Source organism: Hypanus sabinus, chromosome 10 (genome assembly GCF_030144855.1).
Source record: "Hypanus sabinus isolate sHypSab1 chromosome 10, sHypSab1.hap1, whole genome shotgun sequence".
In the NCBI taxonomy this organism is placed as follows: Eukaryota; Metazoa; Chordata; class Chondrichthyes; order Myliobatiformes; family Dasyatidae; genus Hypanus; species Hypanus sabinus.
The window spans coordinates 151,577,587-151,603,503 of record NC_082715.1 but is presented as its reverse complement, the minus strand read 5'-3'; the positions used below and the strand labels follow the sequence as shown (position 1 = coordinate 151,603,503).

The window sequence follows — 25,917 nt, the reverse complement described above, 5'->3', positions numbered from 1 at the left end:
GTTTGAGTTTCTGCATATGCCGTTTCGGCTGAAAAATGCAGCACAGACTTTCCAATGGCTAATGGACTCTGTATTAAAAATTTTTTTGTTTACCTGGATGACATACTAGTCACCAGTGCATTCAAATCTGAACGTTTCTCATCTCTGCACATTTTTCGAGTGCTTAAGTCAACACGGATTGATTATTAACTCTGCTAAATGCCAGTTGGGTTGTCAACCATTGACTTCCTCAGCTATCGCATTTCTGCAGGTGTGAAGCCTCTCCCATCAAAGGTCGCCACTATTATGGATTTCCCATCAGCCAACACTACACAAAAACAACAGGAGTTTTTAGGTGTGGTGAATTTCTATCACCACTTCATTCCATGAGCTCCTGAACTTATGTTTACCCTGTGAGTGCGCTTAAAGGCTACACCCTGAGTCAAGTGCTTGACTGGTCAGCGGACATGACCAGGGCTCTTTCTAACACGACACTACTGACACCCATAGCCATTACTACTGATGCTTCAGACTATGCTGTGGATGCTGTGCTCGAATGGTTGGTTGGAGGTGTGTGGCAGCTGCTCGCTGTCTTCAGCCAGCAGCTCCCTTCCCCCGAAAGGCAGTACAGTACGTTTGACCGTGAGCTTCTTGGTTCCTTCCTGGCTGTCTGCCATTTTCATTTTCTTTTCGAAGGTGGCCATTTCACAAACCCCTCGTGCACACGATGGCCAAAATATCAGACTCTTGGTCTGCACGGCAGCAACAACACCTGGCCTTTGATGGGAGAGGCTTCACACCTGCAGAAATGCGAAAGCTGAGGAAGTCAATGGTTGACAACCCAACTGGCATTTAGCAGGGTTAATAATCAATCCGTGTTGACTTAAGCACTCGAAAAATGTGCAGAGATGAGAAACGTTCAGATTTGAATGCACTGGTGACTAGTATGTCATCCAGGTAAACCAAAAATTTTTTAATACAGAGTCCATCAGCCATTGGAAAGTCTGTGCTGCATTTTTCAGCCGAAACGGCATATGCAGAAACTCAAACGGGCCCAATGGAGTTATCACAGTTGTTTCAGGAATGTCCTCCAAGCACACAGGAACCTGTTGGTAGTCCCTAACTAAACTGACTTTGGAGAAAATTGACTTTCCATCTAAATATGTTGAAAAGTCTTGGATGTATGTGACCAGGTAATGATCGGGGGTGGTGGCCTCATTAAGGCAACAGTAACCTCCACATGGGTAGCAACCATTATCAGACTTAGGGGCCATATAGAGGGTGAAACCCAGGGCTATTCGACTGGCGCACAATGCCAAGTCTTTCCATGTTGGCAAACTCAGCCTTCACGATTGCCAGCTTTTTGGGTCCAGTCTATGCGCATGGGCATAGATGTAAAACAAGGGGAAAAATAATACCATGACTGATTGCCTCTCATGGCCAGATTTTGAGGCCATAAACAAGGGGGTTGACTATGCCAGCATGGCAGCTAACCATGTAACTGACCGAGAGGTTCAGGCTTACCAAACAGTAGCCACAGGCCTGCAGCTAGCTGACATTAATTTCAGGAAAGTTGGGGCTTCTCTCCTGTGCGAAGTCTCAACTGGTTGCCCTCACCCCGTAGCGCCCACAAACTGGAGGCGAACTGTTTTGAACTTCATACCTGGCCTCTTGCACCTGGGCTGGAAGGCCTCACAGTAATGGGTTGCACTGAAGTTTGTTTGGCACGGCCTCAGAAAGGACGTGCAAGATTGGAGCTAACCATCATGTTCAGGTGCCATTGGCACCTTCTGAGGTCCCAAGCGACAGTTTAACTGTGTCAATGTGCATCTTGTTGATCCTCTCTACCCCGCCACCCTGTGGTTTCACACACCTCCTTACCATAGAGACGGTACCCCCAGATGGGCCCTAGCATTGACGACTGCCAGAGATGTGGCTTGGGCGATCATCAGCACCTGGGTTGCTCAGTTTGGCACCCCACCTGATATTACCTCTGACTGCGGTCATTCATTTCAGGCCTCTGGTCTGTGATGGACAGAACATTGGCATAATGCTACATCACACCACGGCATATCACCCACAGTCCAATGGCCTATGTGAACGGTTTCACTGCACCTTAAAGGCTGCTCTGAGAGCTTTCCTGACAGATGAATGGTGGCAAGATCATCTCCCACAGGTCCTTCTTGGGCTCAGAACAACTCCAAAAGAGTACCTGCAGTCAGCCATGACTGAGTTTGTATATGGACAGCCATTGCAAGTGCCAGGTGATTTCATTCTTGATGCTAAGGCCACCTGGTCTAAACAGCATTCTGCCCTCCTCAATAAAATCAATTCCTTTTCACTGATTCCTACTTCTCACCATGGTGTACAGAACTCCTGGATTCCTGTTGACCCACGCTCTGCGTTTGTTTTCGTCTGCCATGATGCACACCCCTTAGACCCCCTTATGTTGGCCCATTCTGGAACAGGGACAGAAGACTTTTAATATAGATAAGAGGGGTAAAACTGAATGTATTTCAGTTGATCGCCTTAAACCAGCTCACCAGGATTTGGAGGATTCCGCTACCATGCCCCTGGTGTCACGACATGATCATATGCGAGTGGTTTCCCCACTCCTTAAGTTTCCCAGACAATGAATGTTGGCATGATCAACAAACTTCCGGACGAGCCAGAGGCATCCACTCATGGAGCACAGGATCTGAGCCGGGCGACTTGTCTGAACTCCGGAATGGCTCACAATGCTGGCTTTAGTGAATTCTGGGTGGGGTTGCTGTGTCAGGTGATATAATTGGTGGAAATGTACATAATTCACAATCACTGACATTGGGTTTGTGTTTCACTTTAAAAGGCTGGTCTGACATGATGAGTTAGTTAGGTTTTTAGTGCAGTTGGTGCTCATTTTTTTGGTGTTCAATAAATTAATTGCTACAGTTTTCAGAAACATTAAGTGCCTCACATTGCTTTATTTGCAAAAACCTACTTATATGACCTAGCATCAGATATTCTACCTGATCCGTCTTGGCATGTTTCTGTTGGGTTACAAGTAGTTAATGCTCACCAGTAGTTAAGTGTCCTAGCTGAGGTGGGTCTTAGAGCGACATTTGAGCCTCATCCATCAGGAATTTGCTGTAGACTTGTTGGAATTGGTTTATTGTAGTCACATGCACCAAGGTATAGTGAAAAACTTGTCTTGCATACTGTTGATACAGATCAGATCAATACACAGTGCATTAAGGTAGAACAACTTACTGCCCGTTATTCTTGGCTGTCTACTCTAATGTGCCCGGGAATATCATTTCGCGCTTTCTTGACTGTGATGTCTTTATGGTTGGACTAGGACAGGCTATTGGTCATATTCACTCAACAAGCTGTCAACCGTCTAATCTTCAGCAATGTTGATATAGACAACTCTTTTGCGTTTCTGACGTCGAGGTAGTTGTTACGGCACCATGTTATTCCAATGAATACAACAGAGGTTATAACTCTCCCAAAGCACAGAGAAGGGATTTGGAAATTCGATTACCGGTACAAAGACTCCTCCCGCCGGCCGGAAGTCGCCTCGAGCCGCCGGCGCCATCTCCGGGTCACGTGAAGGAGAATGGATTTGAATCACGTGAGGGAGAGCCGGCGGCCGGAACCATTTTGCCCGGAAACTGTTGGTGCCCCTGAACAGACCTCCGGAGTGATACAGGCTGCGGTGGCCTCGGCTTTCTGCGCTAGCCCGCTGCCAGAATGAGAACCAACAGGGTCTACAAACTGTGGATTCACAAAAAGGGGTTCGGAGGCAGCGGTGAGAATGGAATTGATGGGATTGCAATGCAAGAGGGGGAAGAAGGGGGGAGAGAAAGAGTGATCAGGAGGGGCTGACCGGGTGGGGATGGAGAACGGGACAGAGGCCGAGGAAAGGATATAGATCTGAGAGGAGCGTTTGGAGTCGAGAAGGAGAAAGTGTGAAAAAGATGGGTATTCGGGGCACTGACTTGGGATAGGAACACATGTGTTCCTGTTCGTGTGCCCCCTCCAGACCCTTGGCTTTTTTTTCATTCCCTGTTATTGCCCTATGGACCCCACTGGTTAGCACTCTGTGTACTGTCACCAATCTGCCGGGTTACCAATCCTATCAGATAGCTCTGTGGACTCTGCTGGTAAATGCTGACAACACCAGAACTCTTACTTAGCAAAGCTGACAATGTAGTTTAGCCACCTACACTGCTCCCAGTGACACTGCTTCTTCATTACCTCTGACTCTATATCAAAATAAACTCTAAAACTTGAAGGCACACATAATCCCAAGGATAGTGTGAGTGCAGTTTCCAGTCTCCACTTACTTTAGAATACATGGTTCCTTACCTGACAATAACTCACAGCCACGTCTGATACATGTTCAGCTGAAGGGATGAATGCCACAAGAAAATTTCACTGTCGAGACTCTCACCATTCAGCTTTATCTGTTCAATTCCTCTAAGGTGATGAGTGATTTTCTTTTCGTCTCTTTTACTTTGCTAAATGCAAATAAAATCACAGTTTGAAAGTTGGATAACATCACAGTGAAATGGAATCGAGCCATTTTGCTTACCTTTTGGCATTTGAGAAAAGATGGGGAGTGGTGGTAGTTGTGGGCCAGGGTTGATGTCAGGAGATAGTTACAGAACTATTTCTCTCCAAACAAATAAATATGTGAGATGATTGTTTGCTGCGTGTGGGAAAAGTGTGCTGAATAGACAGGTGACTTTTTTCATGTTGGCGTGCTTTGTTGGGAAAAGTGAGGAAGGTGCAGGACACGTGTATTCCAAAAATGAAGAAATACTTAAATGGTATAATAGTACAGCCATGGCTGACAAGGGAAGTCAAGGCTATTGTAAAAGCACAAGAAAGGGTATACAGCAAATTAGTTTTAAAAACCTACAGAAAGCAACTGAAAAATCATTAGAAGGGAAAAGATGAGATTTGAAAGCAAGCTAGCAAATAATATCAAAGTGGATAGTAAAAGTCTTTTAAAGTATGTTGAAAATAAAAGAGAAATGAGAGTGGATATAGGACTGCTAGTGAATGAGGCAGGAGGAATAATAACGGGGGACAAGAAGATGGCTGATGAACTAAGTGAGTATTTTGCGTCAGTCTTCACTATGGAAGACACTAGCAGTTTGCCTGATGTTGTGTGTGAAGGAAGAAAAGTTGGTGCAGTTGCTGTTACAAGAGAAAAGGTGCTGAAAAATCTGGAAGACTTAAAGGTACTTAAGTCACACGGACCAGAGCAACTGCACCCTAGGGTTCTGAAAGATGTCGTGTTAGAGATTGTGGTGGCATTAGAAATGATCTTTCAAAAATCATTGGACTCTGGCATGGTGCCAGAGGACTGAAAAATTACAAATGTTACTCCACTCTTTAAGAAAGGAGGAAGGCAACAGAAAGGAAGTTATAGACCAGTTAGCTTGCCCTCAGTGGATAGGAAGATGTTAGTCAATTGTTAAGGATGAGGTGATGGAGTACATGGTGACACAGGACAAGATAGGACAAAGTCAGCGTGGTTTCCTTCAGGGAAAATCCTGCCTGATGAACATGTTGGAATTCTTTAAGGAGATTACAAGTAGGATAGATAAAGGGGATGCAGTGGAGGTTGTGTATTGGACTTTCAGAAGGCCTTTGACAAGGTGCCATACATGCTTACCAAGTTAAGAGCCCATGGTATTACATGAAAGTTACTAACATGGTTAGTATTATTATAACATAGAGTATTAACATGGTTGTGACTAGTGGTGTCCCACAAGGGTCGGTTCTGGGACCTCTACTTCTTGTGATTTTTATTAACAACCTGAATGTGGGGGTAGAAGGGTGGGTTGGCAAGTTTGCAGACGACACAAAGGCTGGTGGTGTTGTGGATAGTGTAGAGGATTGTCAAAGATTGCAGAGAGACATTGATAGGATGCAGAAGTGGCTGAGAAATGGCAGATGGAGTTCAACCAGGAGAAGTGTGAGGAGGTACACTTTGGAAGGACAAACTCCAAGGAAGAGTACAAAGTAAATGGCGGGATACTTGGTGGTGTGGAGGAGCAGAGGGATCTGGAGGTACATGTCCACATATCCCTGAAAGTTTTCTCACAGGTAGATAGGGTAGTTAAGAAAGCTTTCATAAGTTGAGGGATAGAGTTTAAGAGACGCGATGTAATGATGCAGCTCTATAAAACTTAGTTAGGTCACACTTGGAGTACTGTATCCAGTTCTGGTCGCCTCACTATAGGAAGGATGTGAAAGCATTGGAAAGGGTACAGAGGAGATTTACCAGGATGCTGCCTGGTTTAGAGAGTATGGATTATGATCAGAGATTAAGGGAGCTTGGGCTTTACACTTTGGAGAGAAGGGGGGTGAGAGGAGACATGATAGAGATATACAAGATATTAAGAGGAATAGACAGAGTGGACAGCCAGCACCTCTTCCCCAGGGCACCACTGCTCAATACAACAGGACATGACTTTAAGGTAAGGGGTGGAAAGTTCAAGGGGGATATTAGAGGAATGTTTTTTACTCTGAGAGTGGTTAGTGCATGGAGTGCACTGCCTGAGGCAGTGGTGGAGGCAGGTACACTACTGAAGTTTAAGAGACTACTAAACAGGTATATGGAGGAATTTAAAGTGGGAGGGGTATATGGGAGGCAGGGTTTAAGTGTTGGCACAACATTGTGGGCCAAAGGGCCTGTACTGTGCATTACTATTCTAATGTTCTATGTTTTATTGGCTGATTGGTAGGAGGCAGCGAGTGGGAATAAAAGGATCCTTTTCTGTTTGGCTGCCAGTGACATGTGGTGTTCTGAGGGGTTGGTGTTGGGACCACTTCTTTTTATGCTGTATATAAATGATTTAGATGATGGAATAGATGGCTTTATTGCCAAGATTGCAGATGATATGAAGATTGGTGGAGGGGCAGATAATGTTGAGGAAACAGGTAGGATGCAGAAGGACTTAGACAGATTAGGAGAATGGGCAAGAAAGTGGCAAATGAAATACAATGTTGGAAAATGCATGGTTATGCACTTTGGTAGTAGAAATAAATGTGTGGACTATTTTCTAAATGGGGAGGAAATCCAGGAATCTGTGATGCAGTGGGGCTTGGGAGTCCTTGCGCAGAACACCCTGAAGGTTAACTTGCAGTTTGAGTTGGTAGTGAGGAAGGCAAATGCCATGTTAGCATCCATTTCAAGAGGTCTGGAATACAAGAGCATGGATGTGATGCTGAGGCTTTATAAGGCACTGGTGAGGCCTCACCTTGAGTATTGTGAACAGTTTTGGGCCCCTCATCTTAGGAAAGATGTGCTAGTATTGGAGTGGGTCCAGAGGAGGTTCACAAGGATGATTCCAGGAATGAAAGGGTTGTCATATGAGGAATGTTTGATTGCTCCGGGTCTGTACTCGCTGTAAATCAGAAGAACGAGGTGGGGTGGGGATGTCATTGAAACCTTTCGAATGTTGAAAGGCCTAGACAGATGGAAAGGATGTTTCCCATGGTGGGAGAGTCTAGGACAAGAGGGCACAGCTTCAGGATAGAGGGGCGCTCTTTCAAAACAGAGATCCAGAGAAATTTCTTTAGCCAAAGGCTGGTGAATTTGTGGAAATTTTTGCAACGTGCAGCTGTGGAGGTATGAAAGGTTACAGGGAGAAGGCCGGGAACTGGGGTTGAGGAGGAGATAGAAAAATATGATCAGCCATGATTGAATGGCGGAGCGGACTTGGTGGGCCAGATGGCCTAATTCTGCTCCTATGTCTTATTGTCTTATGTTGTCTTTCTGTTTCTTGTAGACTATGAACTGATGGTGAACCCCAAAGTCTTCCCCCAGGTGAGACTTGGGGACATTGTGGAGATTGCATACGTCAATGATGAATACAGGTTGGTACCATTTTAAAGAACTGTTAAATGGTTTAAAGAGTTAATTTGTTGAGATGTGAGCAGTGCTGACAAGGGCAGCATTTATTGATCTGCCAAATTGCCTGTGGTGGTGAACTGCCTCTTCATCTGCTGGTGCTCTCAAGGAAGGTGTTCCAGATTTAGTTTTGGCATCCATGAGACGCATGGCGGTGTGGCAGTCTGCGGATGGAGGTGCGGCGGTTGTGTTTTCATGTGGCTGCTGCCTGTGTCCTTTTTTGGTTTTGAAGGTTGCAGATTCAGGGAATGCTGGGTCAACAGGGATCATTTGTGAAACTTGTTAAAGTGGGAGACTTCATAATTTCACTGAAATAGGAGTCAGGCTGCATTAAAATCTCCAAAATTTCTGTCTGAGGAAGTCACTGAGTCCTCATTCCTGATGTCATCTGCTGGTAAACACTCCTCCCTTAGCCAATATCACTGGGAGATTTTGTAGGGATTATATTAGTGGGAGCTTGTGTTGAAACTGGTTGCTGTATATCCTGCCTCACAACAGAGGCTGCATGTTCAAAACACATTTTTGCTGGAGAAACATTTCAGTTTAAAAATTTACTTCCTTTAACTTGGCTTGCAGACTGTGAGATGATTTTCTGAATGTTGACAGAATTGAGGATGATGAGGACCAGATTGGAGAAAAGTTGCAGCTACTTTTATTAATTGCAGTAATTTGCAGATATTGCATTGCTGGTACATTTTGCTCAATTGCAATCATGTGGTAGGTGCTGGGATTGATTTGGTTTTTGGGGTCTGCTGCAGGAACATGTGATATTGGATCGTACATATAGCCTTGGGAGGGCAAGGCCAGGGACCCTGGAGGGGGCAGGGGAGGTTAAATGAAACTGAATCTGATATTGTACTGTTTACAATTTCCACAGTATGATATGTCTTTGGGGGGAGGGTGTCCACATTTGACACCCTTATTCCTTCTCTGCTTGTTGCTCAATACTCTTGTGATCTCTCTTTGCAGCCCTCTTCTTCTGCAGGTGAAGTCATTGAGAGAAGATCTGCAGAAAGGTAATGGCTTGAGTTCCTTTGCGTGTTTGTAGTGGTTGGAATGGTGGGACTTCAGTTTGAGAACAGTGTTTAAAGGTGGGATAATCAGTATTAAAACTGAGTGTAATGTGTATCTGACCCGCTTATAGTCATAAGGTGATAAGACATGGGCAGAATTAGGCCATTCAGCCTATTGAGTCTGCTGTGCCATTCCATCATGGCTGATTTATTTTCCCTCTTAATCCCGTTCTCCAGTCTTCTCCACATAACCCATAATGCCTTTACAGATCAAGAACATATCAACCTCCGCTTTAAATATATCTAATGATTTGGTGTCTACAGTCGTATTAGGAAATAAATTCCACTGATTCACTAACCTCTGACTAAAGAAATTCCTTCTAATCTCCACAGGATGTAGGAACAGAATTAGACCACTTAGCCCTTCAAGTCTGGTCCGCTGTAGAACCGTAGAACATTACAGCACAGAAACAAGCTTTATGGCCTTTTTTGGCTGTGCCGAACCATTTTCCTGCCTAGTCCCACTGACCTGTACCTGGCCCATATCCCTCCATACACCTCTCATCCATGTACCTGTCCAAGTTTTTCTTAAATGTTAAAAGTGAGCCCGCATTTATCACTTCAACAGGCAGCTCATTCCACACTCCCACCACTCTCTGTGTGAAGAAGCCCCCCCCCAATGTTCCCTTTAAACTTTTCCCCCTTCACCCTTAACCAATGTCCTCTGTTTTTTTTTTCTCCCCAGCCTCAGTGGAAAAAGCCTGCTTGCATTCACTCTATCTATACCCATCATAATTTTATATACCTCTATTAAGTTTCCCCTCATTCTTCTACGCTCCAGGGAATAAAGTCCTAACCTATTCAACCTTTCTCTGTAACTCAGTTTCTCAAGTCCCAGCAACACCCTTGTAAACCTTCTCTGCACTCTTTCAACCTTATTAATATCCTTCCTGTAATTCGGTGACCAAAACTGCTCACAATACTCCAAATTCAGCCTCACCAATGCCTTATACAACCTCACCATAACATTCCAACTCTTATACTCAATACTTTGGTTTATAAAGGCCAATGTACCAAAAGCTCTTTTTACTACCCTTTCTACCTGTGATGCCACTTTCAGGGAATTTTGTATCTGTATTCCTGGATCCCTCTTTTCTACCGCACTCCTCAGTGTCCTACCATTTACCTTGAATGTTCTACCTTGGTTTGTCCTTCCAAAGTGCAATACCTCACACTTGTCTGTATTAAACTCCATCTGCCATTTGTCAGCCCATTTTTCCAGCCAGTCCAGATCCCTCTGCAAGCTTTGAAAACCTTCCTCACTGTCCACTACACCTCCAATCTTTGTATCATCAGCAAATTTGCTGATCCAATTTACCACATTATCATCCAGATCATTGATCTAGATGACAAATAACAATGAACCCAGCACTGATCCCTGTGGCACACCACCAGTCACAGGCCTCCACTCAGAGTAGCAATCCTCCACTACCACTGTCTGACTTCTCCCATTGAGTCAATGTCTAATCCAATTTACTACCTCACCATGTATATCTAGCAACTGGATCTTCCTAACTAACCTCCCAAGCGGATTTGAGCATGGGTGATTTATTATTCCTCTCAACCCCATTCTCCTGTCTTCTCTCAGTAATCATTGACACCCTTACTAATAAAGAACCTATCAGTTCCAAATGGATGCCCATCCATTCTGAGGCTGAGCCCTCTGGTCATGAACTCTCCCACTATTGGAACATCCTCTCCATGTTCTTTCATAGCCTTTCAATATTTGATAGGTTTCAATGAGATTTCTCCCCTCATTCTCTTAATTCCAGTGAGTACCTGCGCGGTTTTTTCTCCTTAAATTCCTGGATCATTCTCACAAACCTCCTCTGGACCTTCTCCATTGCCAGCATGTCTTTTCTCAGATAAGAGGCCCAAACCTGCTCAAAGTACTCCAAGTGTGGTCTGACCGATGCTTTATAAAGTCGCAACATTACATCTTTGCTTTCATATTCTGATTCTCTCAAAATGGATGCTAACATTGCATTTACCTTCCTCACCACAGACTGAATCTTTAGGGAATCCTGTACAAGAATTCCCAAGATCCTTTATACTTCTTTCTGGATTTACTCCCATTTTAGCAAATAGGATACACCTTTATTCCTTCTGCCAAAGTGCATGATTTCTATCGGTCACTTTTCCAATTCTGGCGTTCCTATAACATGAGTATTACACACCAGGTACTGGCACATAGCTGAAGACTTGTTAGAATTGATTTATTATTGCCACATGTATATCCAGTGAAAAAGTTACTGTTCAAACTGATCAAATTGTTACACAGCTTCCCTTAAATATTTCACCTTTCACCCTTAATCTATGACCAATTGTTCTTGTCTCAGTCAACCTCAGTAGAAAAAAGCCTGCTTGCATTTTCTCTATCTATACCCTATAATTTAGTATTTCTGTGTTAAATCCCCCCTCATCCTCCTGTGCTCTAGGAAATAAAGTCCTAACCTATTCCTGCTGTTGTGATGCCACTTTATAAATCTTGCACTTTGTCTGTCCTTCAAAAATAACATTTCATATCCTAGCCAGCCTGTAGTTAGCTCTCCAGTTGTTGTCTCCTGCTCTGGAGTATTGAAAATATTTCCCAAAATCCTGCCTTTCCAGAAAACCCTCTTGTCACTCTGATCTTTGCTCTCCTAACATTGGTTAGGGATTGACTTGTTCTCCAACCTTTGACCTTAGACCCGTCCCTAAATGCAGAAGGTCAGCTGGTGTAGAGTAGTTTGGGATAATGTCACTGAATGAAAGATCTGTGTTCAAACTCATGTTGTTGTAGTCATTTCTGAACAGTGCGGAGGAACTCAGCAGACCAGGCAGCGTCTATGGAAAAAAGCATAATCGACATTTTGGGCCAAAACACTTCGGTAGGAGTGGAGAAGAAAGCTGAGGAGTAGATTTGAAAGGTGGGAGGAGGGGAGAGAGAAACACCAGGCGATAGGTGAAACTTGGAGGGGGAGGGATGAAGCAAAGAGCTGGGAAGTTGATTGGTGAAAGAAAGAGAAGGCCATGGAAGAAAAGAAAAAAAAAAGGGAGGAGAGCAGGAGGAGCACCAGAAGGTGTTGATGGGCAGGCAAGGTGAGGGAGGGAAAAGGGGATGGGAGATGGTTGGGTTTGGAGGCATTACCGGAAGTTTGAGAAATCGATCTTCATGCCATCAGGTTGGAGGCTACCCAAACGGAATACAAGGTGTTGTTCCTCCAACCTAAGTGTGGCCTAATCATGACAGAGGAGGAGGAGGAGGAGGCCATGGATGGGCGTATTGGAATGGGAATGCGAACTGGAATTAAAGTGGGTGGCCTGGCCTTGGCCACCTATTTTAATTTCACTTCCCATTTTAATTCCATTCTGATATGTCCATACTCCAGCATTTTGTTCCAGCATCTGTAGAACTTCTCTTGTTTGTGATTAGAATTCTGCCAGATAAAATTGAATTGACATTAAATGTAAAATTAAATTTATATTAATTATCCTTTTTGCCTTTGTTTTTTTTCCTTCAGAAACTATCAGTGTGGACCAGACTGTTGCCCAGGTATTTAAACTCCGAGCTTACCAGGATGTCTATGTGAACATTGTGGATCCCAAGGTAAAGCTCATATTGGAGTTTTGTTTTCATTTTTTTGTATTTTCTTACAATGTAGAAGGGCACTTTTCAACCATTCAAGTCCATCCCTGCTCTTGAAATATTGCTCGTAGCCCCATTCCCTGTTTAATTCAGCATTTCAATTCAGATTTATTTATCATGTGTAGATCGAAGCATACAGTGAAATGTGTTGTTTGTGCCAACAACTAACAGAACCTAAGGTTGTGCTGGGGCAGCCGGCAAGTGCCGCTACATATTCCAACGCCAACGTAGCACGGCCACAATGCTTGTTAGAATGACACAGAATACAACAACAAAACAAGTCCCTTTACTTCCTCCCACCCACCTACACACTCACAGACAGGCAGGTTGACTTTCACTTCCCATGGTCTCAAGGATCCGCAGATTTTGGACTTTGTCTTTCCTAGTGGATTCACAGACTTGGGCTTTTGCAGAGTTCTGTACTTCTGATTGACCATTGAGCTTTGATCTTTGGTATTGACTCCAGGAATTGCCAGTGATGAAAAATGAGGATTCTGTACACCAGTCCTCAAACTCCGGATGTGCAGCTAACTGGTCTCTGAACGTGAAGCCTCAAACCCTGGACTTGCAGGTAACAGGACTCTGAACATGAGGCCTCAAACTCCAGACTCTCTGCTAACAGGACTGAACATTAGACCTCAAACCCCGGACTTGCTGCTAATGGTACTGAACACTAGGCCTCAAACTCTGAACTCTCTGCTAACAGGACACTGAACATGAGGCCTCAAACTCCCGACTGGCTGTTGACTGGACTCTGAACACCAGGCCTCAAACTCTGGACTTGCTGCTAACAGGACTCCAAACACTAGGCCTCAAACTCCAGTCTTGACAATTCGTGTACCTAAAGGCTCACCAGCCTTCATACCTCCTGGCCGCAGGAACTGTGATTCTAGAAACCATCGATGATTTGCTGACTGGGAGGGGGCTGGGAAGGTGTACTGCTCCTTGTCCTAGCTGATCTGTTGGCTGACAGTAGAGCATGGATGTCCCATGTCTGTGTCACTGAACGTGCAGCGGAGGACTAGACAGTGGCCTATCTACTATCCCCTCCCCACATTCCTGTCAGTAAATCCTAGCCTGACCCCTAACTTTCCTCTCTGTCCCCAAAGCCATTGCTGTGATCAAAAAAAAACCTAAGTTTGAGCCACCACCTCAATGGAAGCCATAGCACGGCACCATCTTATTTCTTGTGAACCATTCTCTTTTCAGTCCCCAGTTTCTACGACTCAGCACACAGTGGTTAATTAACTTACCAACCTGCTCTTGTTTAGAATGTGGGAGGAAACCAGGGCACACAGAAGAAATCCACGCAGTCTAGTGCAAACTCCTTGTGGACAGCGGCAGAAATTGAACACCGCTGCCTCCAACACGTCCTTGGGTGTGTTAGTCCTTATAAGCGACACATTTCTCAGTATAGAACATAGAAATCTGCAGCACATTACAGGCCCTACTCTAGAAACTGCCTAGAATTTCCCTAGTGCATAGCCCTCTATTTTTCTAAGCTCCGTGTATCTATCCAGGAGACTTTTAAAAGACTCTATTGTATCCGCCTCCACCACCATCGCCGGCAGCCTATTCTGCTCTCTGTGAGAAAAACTTACCCCTGACATCTCCTCAGTACGTTTTATTTCCAAGCACCTTAAAACTATGCCCTTCATATTAGCCATTTCAGCCCTGGGAAAAAGCCTCTGACTGTCCACACGATCAATGCCCCTCATCATCTTATATATCTCTTTCAGGTCACCTCTCATCCTCCATCGCTCTAAGGAAAAAAGGCCGAGTTCACTCAACCTATTCTCACAAGGCATGCTCCCCAATCCAGGCAATATCCTTCCTATAGTAGGTGACCAGGAGTGAGCACAGGAATCCAAGTGGGGTCTAACTAAGGTCATATATAGCTGTAACATTACCTCACAGCTCTTGAACTCAGTCCCATGGTTGATGAATGCCAACACACAATATGATCTTCCCCACTGCCAAGAGACTTTTATACTATGTCTTCATATTTGATCTAGTAAAATGAACCACTTCACATTTATCTGGGCTGAACTCCATCTGCCACTTCTCGGCCCAGTTCTACATGTTAAATGTCGGAAGTACTTTATATTGTGGATGGCCAAGTTCACTCAACCTACTCTCATAATGCATGCTCCCCAATCCAGGCAACATCCTTGTAAATCTCCTCTGCACCCTTTCTATGGTTTCCACGTCCTTCCTGTAGTGAAGTGACCAGAATTGAGCACAGTACTTCAAGTGGGGTAGTTGTATTGGTAGTGATTGAAATAAGTATTGTAATCTAGGGAATATATTCATTTTTACGGTAGTTACTCTACCTACTAATGTTATCAAAATCTTCTTGAATTTTTTTCAATAATGGTAAATAATTTAATTTATATAAGTTCTTTATATCATTATCAACTCTTATACCTAAATATTTTATACCGTTTAAATTGAGTTATTAATCGACATTGACTATAATCTCCTTTAGTAAGAGGTAAAATTTCAGTTTTATCCCAATTTATTTTGTAGCCTGATATTTTCCCATATTCTTCTATTCTAGAGGATAATTTACACAACGAGTACAATGGGTTTGTTAAATAAAGCAGAACATCATCAGCAAATAAGTTAATCTTGTATTCCTCCTGGTTAACTCTGAAACCCTTAATATCTGGGTCCATTCTAATTAACTCGGCTAATGGTTCTATCGCCAACACAAATAAAGCAGGTCATAATGGTCAACCTTGCCTAGTTGACCTTGTTAACTGAAATGATGTTGAAATTTGACCATTTGTCACTACTTTAGCTTTGGGATTAGTATTTAAGGTTTTAATCCATTTTATAAAGGATACTCCTAATCCATATTTTTCCAATACCTTAAATAAAAAATCCCATTCCAATCTATCAAATGCTTTTTCTGCATCTAAAGCAACTGCCACACTCATTTCCTCCCTCTTTTGAGCCAAATGAATTATGCTAAATAACCGAGTTACATTATCTGCCGATTGTCTATTTTTAATAAATCCTGTTTGATCCATATGTATTAATTTTGGTAAATATTTAGATAATCTGTTAGATAAGATTTTTGCTATTATTTTATAGTCAGTGTTTAACAAAGAAATAGGTCTATATGATGTTGGCTTTAAAAGATCTCTATCTTCTTTTGGCAATACTATTAAAATAGCTGTCGAAAAAGTTTCTGGAAGTTTATGCGTTCTTTTCGCTTGGTGTATTAACTCCATAAAAGGACGAATTAATAAATCTTTAAACTTTTTATAAAATTCAGGCAGAAAACCATCTTCTCCTAGGGATTTATTACTTTGAAATGATCCTAGAGCTTCTTCGATCTCTTTTAATGTAAAAGGCATATCTAATCCCTTCTGTTCTTCCGAATTCAATTTTGGAAGAGTTATTTGTGATAAAAACCTTTCTATCTTGACATTATCATTTTGTGATTCTGATTTATACAGTTCGGAATAAAAATTTTTTAAAGTTTCATTAATTTCTAAAGGTTTATAAGTAATTTTATTTACTCTTGTTCGAATTGCATTTATCGTTTTAGAAGTCTGGTCTGTTTTTAACTGCCAAGCAAGAACCTTATGTGATCATTCACCTAGTTCATAATATCTCTGTTTAGTTCTCATAATTGCTTTTTCTGTTCCATATGTCTGAAGCGTATTATATTGTAACTTCTTGTTAACAAGTTGTCTTTGTTTTTCTTCTGTCATATATCTTTGAGATTCTTTTTCTAATTTTGTAATCTCTTTTTCTAATTGATCTATTTCTATCATATATTCCTTCTTAATTTTAGAAGTATAACTTATTATCTGACCTCTCAAATATGCCTTCATTGCTTCCCACAATATAAATTTATCATCAACTGAATGTGAATTTGTATCTAAAAAAAACTGAATCTGCTTTTTCATAAAATCACAAAAATCTTGACGTTTTAGTAATATTCAATTAAATCTCCATCTATAAATTGATTCCTCTTCATCTATCATTATCATTGTCATTATCAAAGGAGAATCATCTGACAATATTCTTGCTTTATATTCCATATTTTTCACTCAGTCTTGAATATTCAAATTTAAATCTTTCATCAATGATAAAGTTAATTTTGCTACTTTTGATTTTGTGACAACCTTTGTTGATCTATCTAAAACTGGATCTAGACAAAAGTTAAAGACCAGAAGTTTTTTCAAGAGTTAAATAAATATGTGAGGACGTTCCTTTGGAAAGGTAAGATGTCAAGAATATCGTTGGAAAAATTGACATGGAAATTCGATCTAGGAGGGTTACAACTTCCAAATTTTAAGAATTATTATAAAACAAATCAACTTAGATTTATTGCATCTTTTTTTGATAAAGATAAACCGGCATACAACTAGATAAAATAGGAGAAAATACACCAGAAGATTTTATATATAAATGGGAATCTAAATGGATACGGGAAAAGAAAGAATCTCCTATATTAAAACATTTGATTGATTTATGGAATAAGATAAATGTTGATGATGAGATAAAGAAATCTTTATTAGCAAAGAGATCTTTAATTCAAAATAGACTTATTCCTTTTACAATGGATAATCAACTTTTATATAATTTGTTTCAAAAAGGGATTAGATATATAGGAGATTGTTTTGAAGGAGGTATATTATTGTCATTTGATCAATTAAAGAATAAATATAAAATATCAAACAACATTCTTTTTTTTGTTACTTCCAATTAAGGGCTTATTTAAGAGAAAAATTGGGTCAAACAATGTTATTGCCGAAATCTAATGAGATAGAAACGTTAATTCAAAAAGGAAAAACTAAAAAATTTATTTCTTGTATGTATAGTTTGATTCAAGAACAGGCAATTAAACAAGGAATCCATAAGTCAAGACAAAAATGGGAAATTGACTTGAATATTAAAATTGAAGAAACAAATTGGTCAAGACTATGTCTTGATAGTATGACAAATACAATAAATGCAAATAAATGCAAATACATTAAAACACCACAAAAAATAAATAAATTAAACCCAAATTTATATGATCAGTGTTTCCGATGTAACCAAGAAATTGGTACTTTCTTACATTCTACTTGGTCTTGTTCTAAAATTCAACCTTTTTGGACAAATTTAAGAGTTTTACTGGAACAAATTATTGGAACACAACTTCCACATAACCCAATATTATTTTTATTAAGCGATATTGAAGGGATAAAACCAAAACCCAAATTGAGTAAATATCAGAAAGAATTCATAAAAATTGCACTGGCAGTAGCCAAAAAGGCTATTGAAGTTACTTGGAAATTGGATTCATACTTAAGTATAGATCGTTGGAAGAATGAAATTTCCAGCTGTATTCCACTTGAAAAAATTACTTATAATAAATATGAAACATTTTTGAAAATTTGGCGCCCTTATTTACAAAAGACAGGATTAAATATATAGGTGCTCCGAAGATAAAATAATTGGTTATTTGGGGAAAGAAATAAATATATATCTAGGAATATATCTAGGAACATCTAGGAATAACAGTGCATAGTTCCCTGAAAGTGGAGTCTCATGTAGATAGGGTGGTGAAGAAGGCTTTTGGAACGCTGGCCTTTATAAATCAAAGCATTGAGTACAGAAGTTGGGATGTAATGTTAAAATTGTACAAGGCATTGGTAAGGCCAAATTTAGAATATTGTGTGCAGTTCTGGTCACTGAATTATAGGAAAGATATCAATAAATTAGAGAGAGTGCAGAGACGATTTACTAGGATGTTACCTGGGTTTCAGCACTTAAGTTACAGAGAAAGGTTGAACAAGTTAGGTCTCTATTCATTGGAGTGTAAAGGTTGAGGGGGGATTTGATCCAGGTATTTAAAATTTTGAGAGGGATAGATAGAGTTGACGTGAACAGGCTGTTTCCATTGAGAGTAGGGGAGATTCAAACGAGAGGACATAATTTGAGAGTTAGGGGGCAGAAGTTTAAGGGAAACAGGAGGGGGTATTTCTTTACTCAGAGAGTGATAGCTGTGTGGAATGAGCTTCCTGTAGAAGTAGTAGAGGCCAGTTCAGTTGTGTCATTTAAGGTAAAATTGGATAGGTATATGGACAGGAAAGGAGTGGAGGGTTATGGGCTGAGTGCGGGTAGGTGGGACTAGGTGAGATTAAGAGTTCGGCATGGACTAGGAGGGCCGAGATGGCCTGTTTCCGTGCTGTGATTGTTATATGGTTATATACTAAAGTTATTATGAACTCCGTGGAGCATGTGGGGATCTTCCAATATCCAGGCTTGCTTGCTTGCTTGCTTGCTCTTTCTTTCTTTCTCTCTTTCTCTCTTTCTCTCTTTCTTTCTCTCTTTTTCTCTTTCTCTCTCTCTTTTTCTCTTTCTCTCTCTTTCTCTCTTTCTTTCTTCTTTCTTTCTTGTTTCTTTCTTTCTTCTTCTTTTTTCTATCTTTTTTCTTTCTTTTTTCTTTTTCTTCTATAGGGATGTTAAGGGGGAAGGGTAGATAATTTTTTTTTCTTTTTCTGTAATCATTTGAAAACTCAATTAAAAAAAAAGTACTCCAAGTGGGGTCTGACTAGGGTCCTATATAGCTGCAACATTACCTCTTAGCTCTTAAACTCAATCCCATGATTGATGAAGGCCAATGCACCGTATGCCTTCTTAACCACAGAGTTAACCTGTGTAGCGTCTTATCATTAATACTATATGCTGACATTATGAAATCGAATCATCAGTGAATATTTTGATTTCTGAAGATAATTGGGTTTTACCAGGGCTCCTTGACACCAAATACATCTTTGATGTAATGATGAGGTTATTCTCACCTCATGCTGGAGACTTAGCTCTTTGTTCCATGTTGGAATCAAGGCTGTGATGAGGGCTCGAGTATAGTTGTCCTAGCAAACCTAAACTAGGATCAGTGAGCAGGTTAATGATACTTCATGGCATGACTGATGATGGCTTTCATAACTGCTGAGCATTGACCATAGACTGACATAGATTGACCAGGTTAGATCTGTCCTGCTTCTAGTTAACAGACAAACACAGATAATTTTTCTTCTTTGTAGGTGGATGCCTGTGTTGTAACTTACTGAATGGCTTGATCAGAGGTTCAGCACGTACTCAGACACAGTTGTGACAGTGTCTAGACCCTTTGCATGCCCTAAACTATTGGTCAATTCTCAAAATTTTATGAATCAAATTGACAGAATTGGCTTCTGTGATGGGAGTGATCTTGGGAGGAATCTGAGGTGGATTATCCACTCTGGTTTTGGCTAAAAATGGACGATCATAAGATATAGGAGCTGAAGTAGGCCATTTGGCCCATCAAGTCTGGCCTGCCATTCAATAATGGGCTGATCCAATTCTTCCAGTCATTCCCACTCCCCTGCCTTCTCTCTGTGCCCTTTGATGCCCTGGCTAAACAAATGACTTGGCCTCCATTGCCTCCTATGGCAACAAATTCCACAGATTTATCACCCTCTGACTGAAGTAATTTCTCTGCATCTCTGTTCGAAATAGACATCCTTCAATCCTGAAGTCATGCCCTCTTGTCCTAGATTCCCCTACCATGGGAAATAACTTTGCCATGTCTAATCTGTTCAGGCCTTTTAACATTCGGAATGTTTCTATGAGATCCCCCCCTCATTCTCCTGAACTCCAGGGAATACAGCCCAAGAACTGCCAGACATTCTTCATATGGTAACCCTTTCATTCCCGGAATCATTCTCATGAATCTTCTCCCAACGCTCTCCAATGTCAGTATATCCTTTCTAAAATAAGGAGCCCAAAAATGCACGCAAAACTCCAAGTATGGTCTCATGAGTGCCTTATAGAGCCTCAACATCACATCCCTGCTCTTGTATTCTATACCTCTAGAAATGAACGGCAACATTGCATTCGCCTTCTGCACCACTGACTCAACCTGGAGGTTAACCTTTAGGGTATCCTGCTCAAGGGCTCGCATGTTGCTTTGCATCTCTGCATTTTGAATTCTCCCCATCTGAATAATAGTCTGCCCCTTTTTCTCTTCCACCGAAGTGAATGACCATACACTTTCCAACATTGTATTTCATTTACCACTTCTTTTCCCATTCCCCTAAACTATCTAAGTCTCTCTAGAGGCTCTGTTTCCTCAATACTACCCGCTTCTCTACCTATCTTTATATCATTGGCAAATACAGCCAGAAATCCAATAATAACATAGTCCAAATCATTGACATACATTGTAAAAAGCAGCACTCCCAACACTGACCCCTGTAGAACTTCACTGGTAACTGTCAGCCAGCCAGAATAGGATCCCTTTATTCCCACTCTCTGTTTTCTGCCAATCAGCCAATGCTCAACCCATGCTCGTAACCTCCCTGTAATTCCATGGGCTCTTATCTTGCTAAGCAGCCTCATGTGCAGCAGCTTGTCAAAGGCCTTCTGAAAATCTAAGTGCACAGTATCTACTGCACCTCCTTTGTCTACCCTCCATGTAATTTCCTCAAAAATTGCAGTAGGTTTGTCAGGCAGGATTTTTCTTTCAGGAAATGTAAGAACATAAGAAATAGGAGCAGGAGTAGGCCATCTGGCCCATCAAGCCTGCCCCACTGTTCTATAAGATCATGGCTGATCTGTCTGTAAACTCAGCTTCATCTACCTGCCTTTTCCCCATAACCCTTAATTCCCTTACTATGTAAAAACCTATCTAACTGTATCTTAAATATATTTAGTGAAAAAGCCTCAGTTGCTTCCCTGGGCAGAGAATTCCACAGATTCACCACTCTGGGGAAAAAAACAGTTTATCCTCAGCTCCATCCTAAATCTTCTCCCCTGAATCTTGAGGCAATGTCCACTAATTCTAGTCTCACCTACCAATGGAAACAACTTTCCTACTTCTATCTTATCTATCCCTTTCAAAGTTTCTATAAGATCCCTTCTCATTCTTCTGAATTCCAGAGAGTATAGTCCCAGGGCGACTCAATCTCTCCTCATAGGCTAACCCCTTCACCTTTATAATCAACCTGGTGAACCTCCTCTGCACTGCCTCCAAAGCCAATATATACTTCCTCAAGTATAGAGACCAGAACTGCTCACAACACTCCAGGTGCGGCCTCACCAGTACCCTGTGTAGTTGCAGCATGACCTCCCTGCTCTTGAATTCAATCCCTCTAGCAATGAAGGCCAACATTCCGTTTACCTTCTTAATAACCTGTTGCACCCGCAAGCCAACTTTTTGCGATTCATGCACAAACACTCTCAAATCCCTCTGCACAACAGCATTCTGCAATCTTTCACTATTTAAATAATAATCCGCTCTTCTATTTTTCCTTCCAAAGTAGATGATCTCACATTTACCAACGTTGTATTCCATCTGCCAGACCTTGGCCCACTCACTTAACCTATCTATATCCCTCTGTAGACTCTCCACATCCTCTATACAATTTGCTTTTCCACTCAGTTTAGTGTCATGAGCAAATTTTGCTATGTTACACTCAGTCCCCTCTTCCAAATCATTGATGTAAATGGTAAACAGCTGCGGGCCCAGCACTGACCCCTGCAGCACCCCACTCACCACTGACCGGAGAAACACACATTTATAGCAATTCTCTGCCTTCTACTGGTTAACCAATCCACTTCCTCTAATTCCATGCATCCGTATCTTATTTATAAGGCTCTTGTGCGGCACCTTATCAAGCGCCTTCTGGAAATCCAAGTATATGACATCCACCGGTTCCCCTCTATCCACTGCACTCATTATGTCCTCAAAGAACTCCAGTAAGTTTGTCAAACAGGACCTGCCCTTTCTGAATCCATGCTGAGTCTGTCCAATGGAAGCACTCCTTTCTAAATGTTTTGCTATTTTCTCCTTAATGACAGCTTCAAGCATTTTCCCAACTACAGCTGTTAAGGTAACTGGCCTATAGTTGCCTGTATTTTGCCTACATCCTTTTTTAAAAAGTGGCGTGACATTTACTGTCCTCCAATCCGCCGGGACCTGCCCAGAGTGTAGAGTTTGGTGGCTTTGGCCTATCTTGTCATGTGCCTTTAGTTATTCTGTACTCATCTCTAACAATTGATTCCAACAACTTCCCAAGCACTGATGTCACACTAAAAGGTCTATAGTTTCCTTTCTGCTTCATCCCATCCTTCTTAAATAATGGAGTAACATTTGCAAATTTCCAGTCATTTGGTACAATGCCGGACTCTATCGATTCTTGAAAGATCAGTTTTAATGCCTCCACAATCTCTCCAGCTACTTCCTTCAGAACCCGAGGGTGCATTCCATCAGGTCCAGGAGATTTATTAGACCATTAAGCTTCCTGAGCACCTTCTCAGTCGTAATTTTTACTCCACTTGCTTAACTTCCTTGACACTCTTGGATGTCCAGTATACTGCAGATGTCTTCCACTGTGAAGACTGATGCAAAATACTCATTCAGTTCCTCTGTCATCTCTCATTACAATATTTCCAGTGTCATTTTCTATTAGTCCCATGTCTACCCCTGATTCTCTTTTACCCTTTATGTACTTTAAAAAGCTTTTAGTATCTAAGATTTGGAAAAAAAAAGCAAACACCAGAGGGCATATGTACAAAATTAAGGGAGGGAAGTTTAGGGGAGACATCAGGGGTAAGTTTTTTACACAGAGGGTTGTGAGTGCCTGGAATGACTTGCCAGGGATGGTGATGGAGGCTAAAACATTAGGGGTATTTAAGAGCCTCTTGGACTTGCACATGGATGAAAGAAAAATGGAGGGTTAGGGGTAGTGTGGGTTTAGTACTTTTTTATAAGGATTATATGGGTCAGCACAACATGGAGGACTGAAGGGCCTGTACTGTGCTGTAGTGTTCTATGTACTATCTTCTTTGATATTCATCTTTCATAATTTGTTTTTTCATTCCTAATGACCTTCTTAGTTTCCTTCTGCAAGTTTTTAAAAGCTTCCCTATCTTCTGTCTTCCCACTAGCATTGGTTTCCTTCTATGCCCTCTCTTTTGCTTTTACTTTGGCTCTGAGTTCACTTGTCAGCCACAGTAGTGTCTTTCCATTTGAAAATTTCTTGTTATTTGTAATATATCTGTCTTGCACTTTCCTCATTTTTTGGAGAAACTCCAGCCATTGCTGCTCTGCTTTTATTCCTGCTAGTGTCCCTTTCCAGTGAACTTTGGCCAGTTTTCCTTCTAATGCCATTGTAATTTCCTTTATTCCACTGGAATACCGACACATTGAATTTTAGTTTCTCTTTCTCAAATTTCAAAGTGAACTCAATCATATTGTAATCACTGTTCCTTAACCTTATGCCTTCTTATCACCTCCGGAGCATTGCACAACAGCAAATCTAGCAGAGCTGATCCCCTAGTGGGCTCAACAACACGCTGTTCTAAAAAGTCACCCCTTAGACATTCTACAAATTCTCTCTCTTGAGGTCCAGTACTGGCCTGGTTTTCCCAATCCACTTTCATGATAAAATCCCCAATGATTACCATGATTTTGCCCTTCTGACATGCCTTTTCTATCTCCTACTGTAATTTGTAATCCACATCCTGGCTGTTGTTAGGAGGCCTGTATACAACTGTCACTAGGGTCCTTTTACCCTTGCCATTTCTTAACTCAACCCATAGAGACTCCACACGTTCTCTCTTTCCAATGATTTAATATTATTTCTTATCCACAGGGCCACACCACTCCCTCTGCCTGCTAACCTATCTTTCCGATACACCGTACATTCTTGGACATTCAGCTCCCAATGGCAGCTATCCTTTAGCCAAGTTTCAGAGATGGCCACAACGTCATATTTGCCAATCTGTTGCTGAATTTCAAAATTGTCCATTTTATTACTTGTGCTGTGTGCATTCAAATATAACACTTTCAGTCCAGTATTTGTTGCTTTCTGTTCTAACTGCACCACACCTCTATTGCCCTGTAACTCATCCCACTGGCTGTGATTATGCCTCATCTCCTGCCTGTCCTTTCTATCATCTCTGCTGCATGCTATCTTTAATTTATTTCTGTTTCCCCCTTCCTCAGCTCTATCACTCCAGTTCCCATCCCCCTGCCATATTAGTTTGATCTGTCCCTAACAGCTCTAGTAAACCTGCCTGCTAGGATATTGGACCCCTTTGGGTTCAGGTGTAACCCTTCCTGTTGTAATTGCTTTAACACCCAAATATTTGGCTCTCTGTTGTGCAGTTTCTGATGTTACTGCAGCCAGCATCTCTCAGTAGCGGTTTCGTTATCCAATCCATTCCCAGCCATATGTGGTGGAACAGCAGAACTTTGATCTCTTCTATAGGTTGTCGGGTTGGTTATTCCTGTCTGTTGCACAGTGTTCCCGCGCTGACATTGCTGAACTTTTACAAAGTGTTTCTGCTTGGATTCTCCCTTTCTGTTAATATTTTCCTGTGTTTTCTGTCTGAACATTTAACAGGACATCACCCTTGATTTGGTGGAGCTGACCTTCAAGGACCAGTACATTGGGCGCAGCGACATGTGGCGGCTGAAGAAAAACCTGGTGAGTTGTGGGAAATTTGAAATTGAATGGAGTGTAATGAACACCCTCTCTGAACAATTGAAGCTTTATTAAGGCCACTCAGCCCCTGGAATTTCAGCTGTCATTCAGTTCATTCCTGCTGTTGTGCATTGCTCGCATAGCCTTTGGTATCTGCACCTAATAGGTCTGGGATGTCCAGCTGATTTCCCCCAGCCTCATCATTTCTTTGGGTGAGTGATTCCAGGTTCCCAGGGTTTGGCTGTGTGCAGGCTGGCTGCAGGACTTGGTGTGATCGTACCATCTCCTTGTTTTGCTGATCTCTCTGCTTCCAAGTGTTTGGATGGTTCTGAGGGTGGAGCTGTCTGTAGATTTATTGGAGGTGGTAGTGATGGAAGACTCTTTGCTGGATGACCTATGTTAGAAAATGAAGGGTGAATTGGAAGGAGACCTCTCATGGCCAGTTCTTCAAACAGTTATTGTCCTGTTTTAGTAATTGTTACCTGTAAGAAACCAGTGAGGTACAGTCATTATTAACTCTGAACTCTGTGCACTGGGGATTTCAGTTCATTGGATTGTGCTATTGGTTTGAGAGCAAAACAGTGAGAGACTTCCAGCTGGGATTGTAATTTAGATTCAAGATCAAATTTCATTTATTTTTCACGTGTACATTGAAACACCCAGTGAAATCTGTTGTTTGTGTTAACAGGTAACACACCTGAGGGTGTGCTGGGGGCAGCCCACACGCGTTGCCAAACATGGCGCCAACATACCCATGATGCACAGTAGAACAACACAGAACACGAAGCAAAAAAAGAATAACAGCAAAACAAGCCTCATTGTTCCCTCCCACCCATACACATGCAG

At 41.7% G+C, this 25,917-nt stretch overlaps 1 protein-coding gene across 9 annotated transcripts in view; it reads left to right on the top strand.

The window, feature by feature from the left end:
- The first annotated feature begins 3,599 nt into the window (after positions 1 to 3,599).
- The window catches only part of depdc5 (DEP domain containing 5, GATOR1 subcomplex subunit), a 252,686-nt gene continuing 230,368 nt past the window's right edge, over positions 3,600 to 25,917 (top strand). For 4 of the 9 annotated variants that reach the window (XM_059983250.1, XM_059983249.1, XM_059983251.1 and 1 more), the window contains exons 1-6: positions 3,601 to 3,769; positions 7,770 to 7,857; positions 8,861 to 8,907; positions 12,468 to 12,553; positions 13,059 to 13,163; positions 24,991 to 25,074. In XM_059983250.1, coding sequence (XP_059839233.1) covers positions 3,712 to 3,769; positions 7,770 to 7,857; positions 8,861 to 8,907; positions 12,468 to 12,553; positions 13,059 to 13,163; positions 24,991 to 25,074 — 468 coding nt within the window. In that variant the 5' untranslated portion in view covers positions 3,601 to 3,711. Of the gene's footprint in view, positions 3,770 to 7,769; positions 7,858 to 8,860; positions 8,908 to 12,467; positions 12,554 to 13,058; positions 13,164 to 21,167; positions 24,864 to 24,990; positions 25,075 to 25,917 lie in introns of those variants that run through there. The other 5 variants (XR_009514532.1, XR_009514533.1, XM_059983254.1 and 2 more) reach the window with 4 other exon arrangements.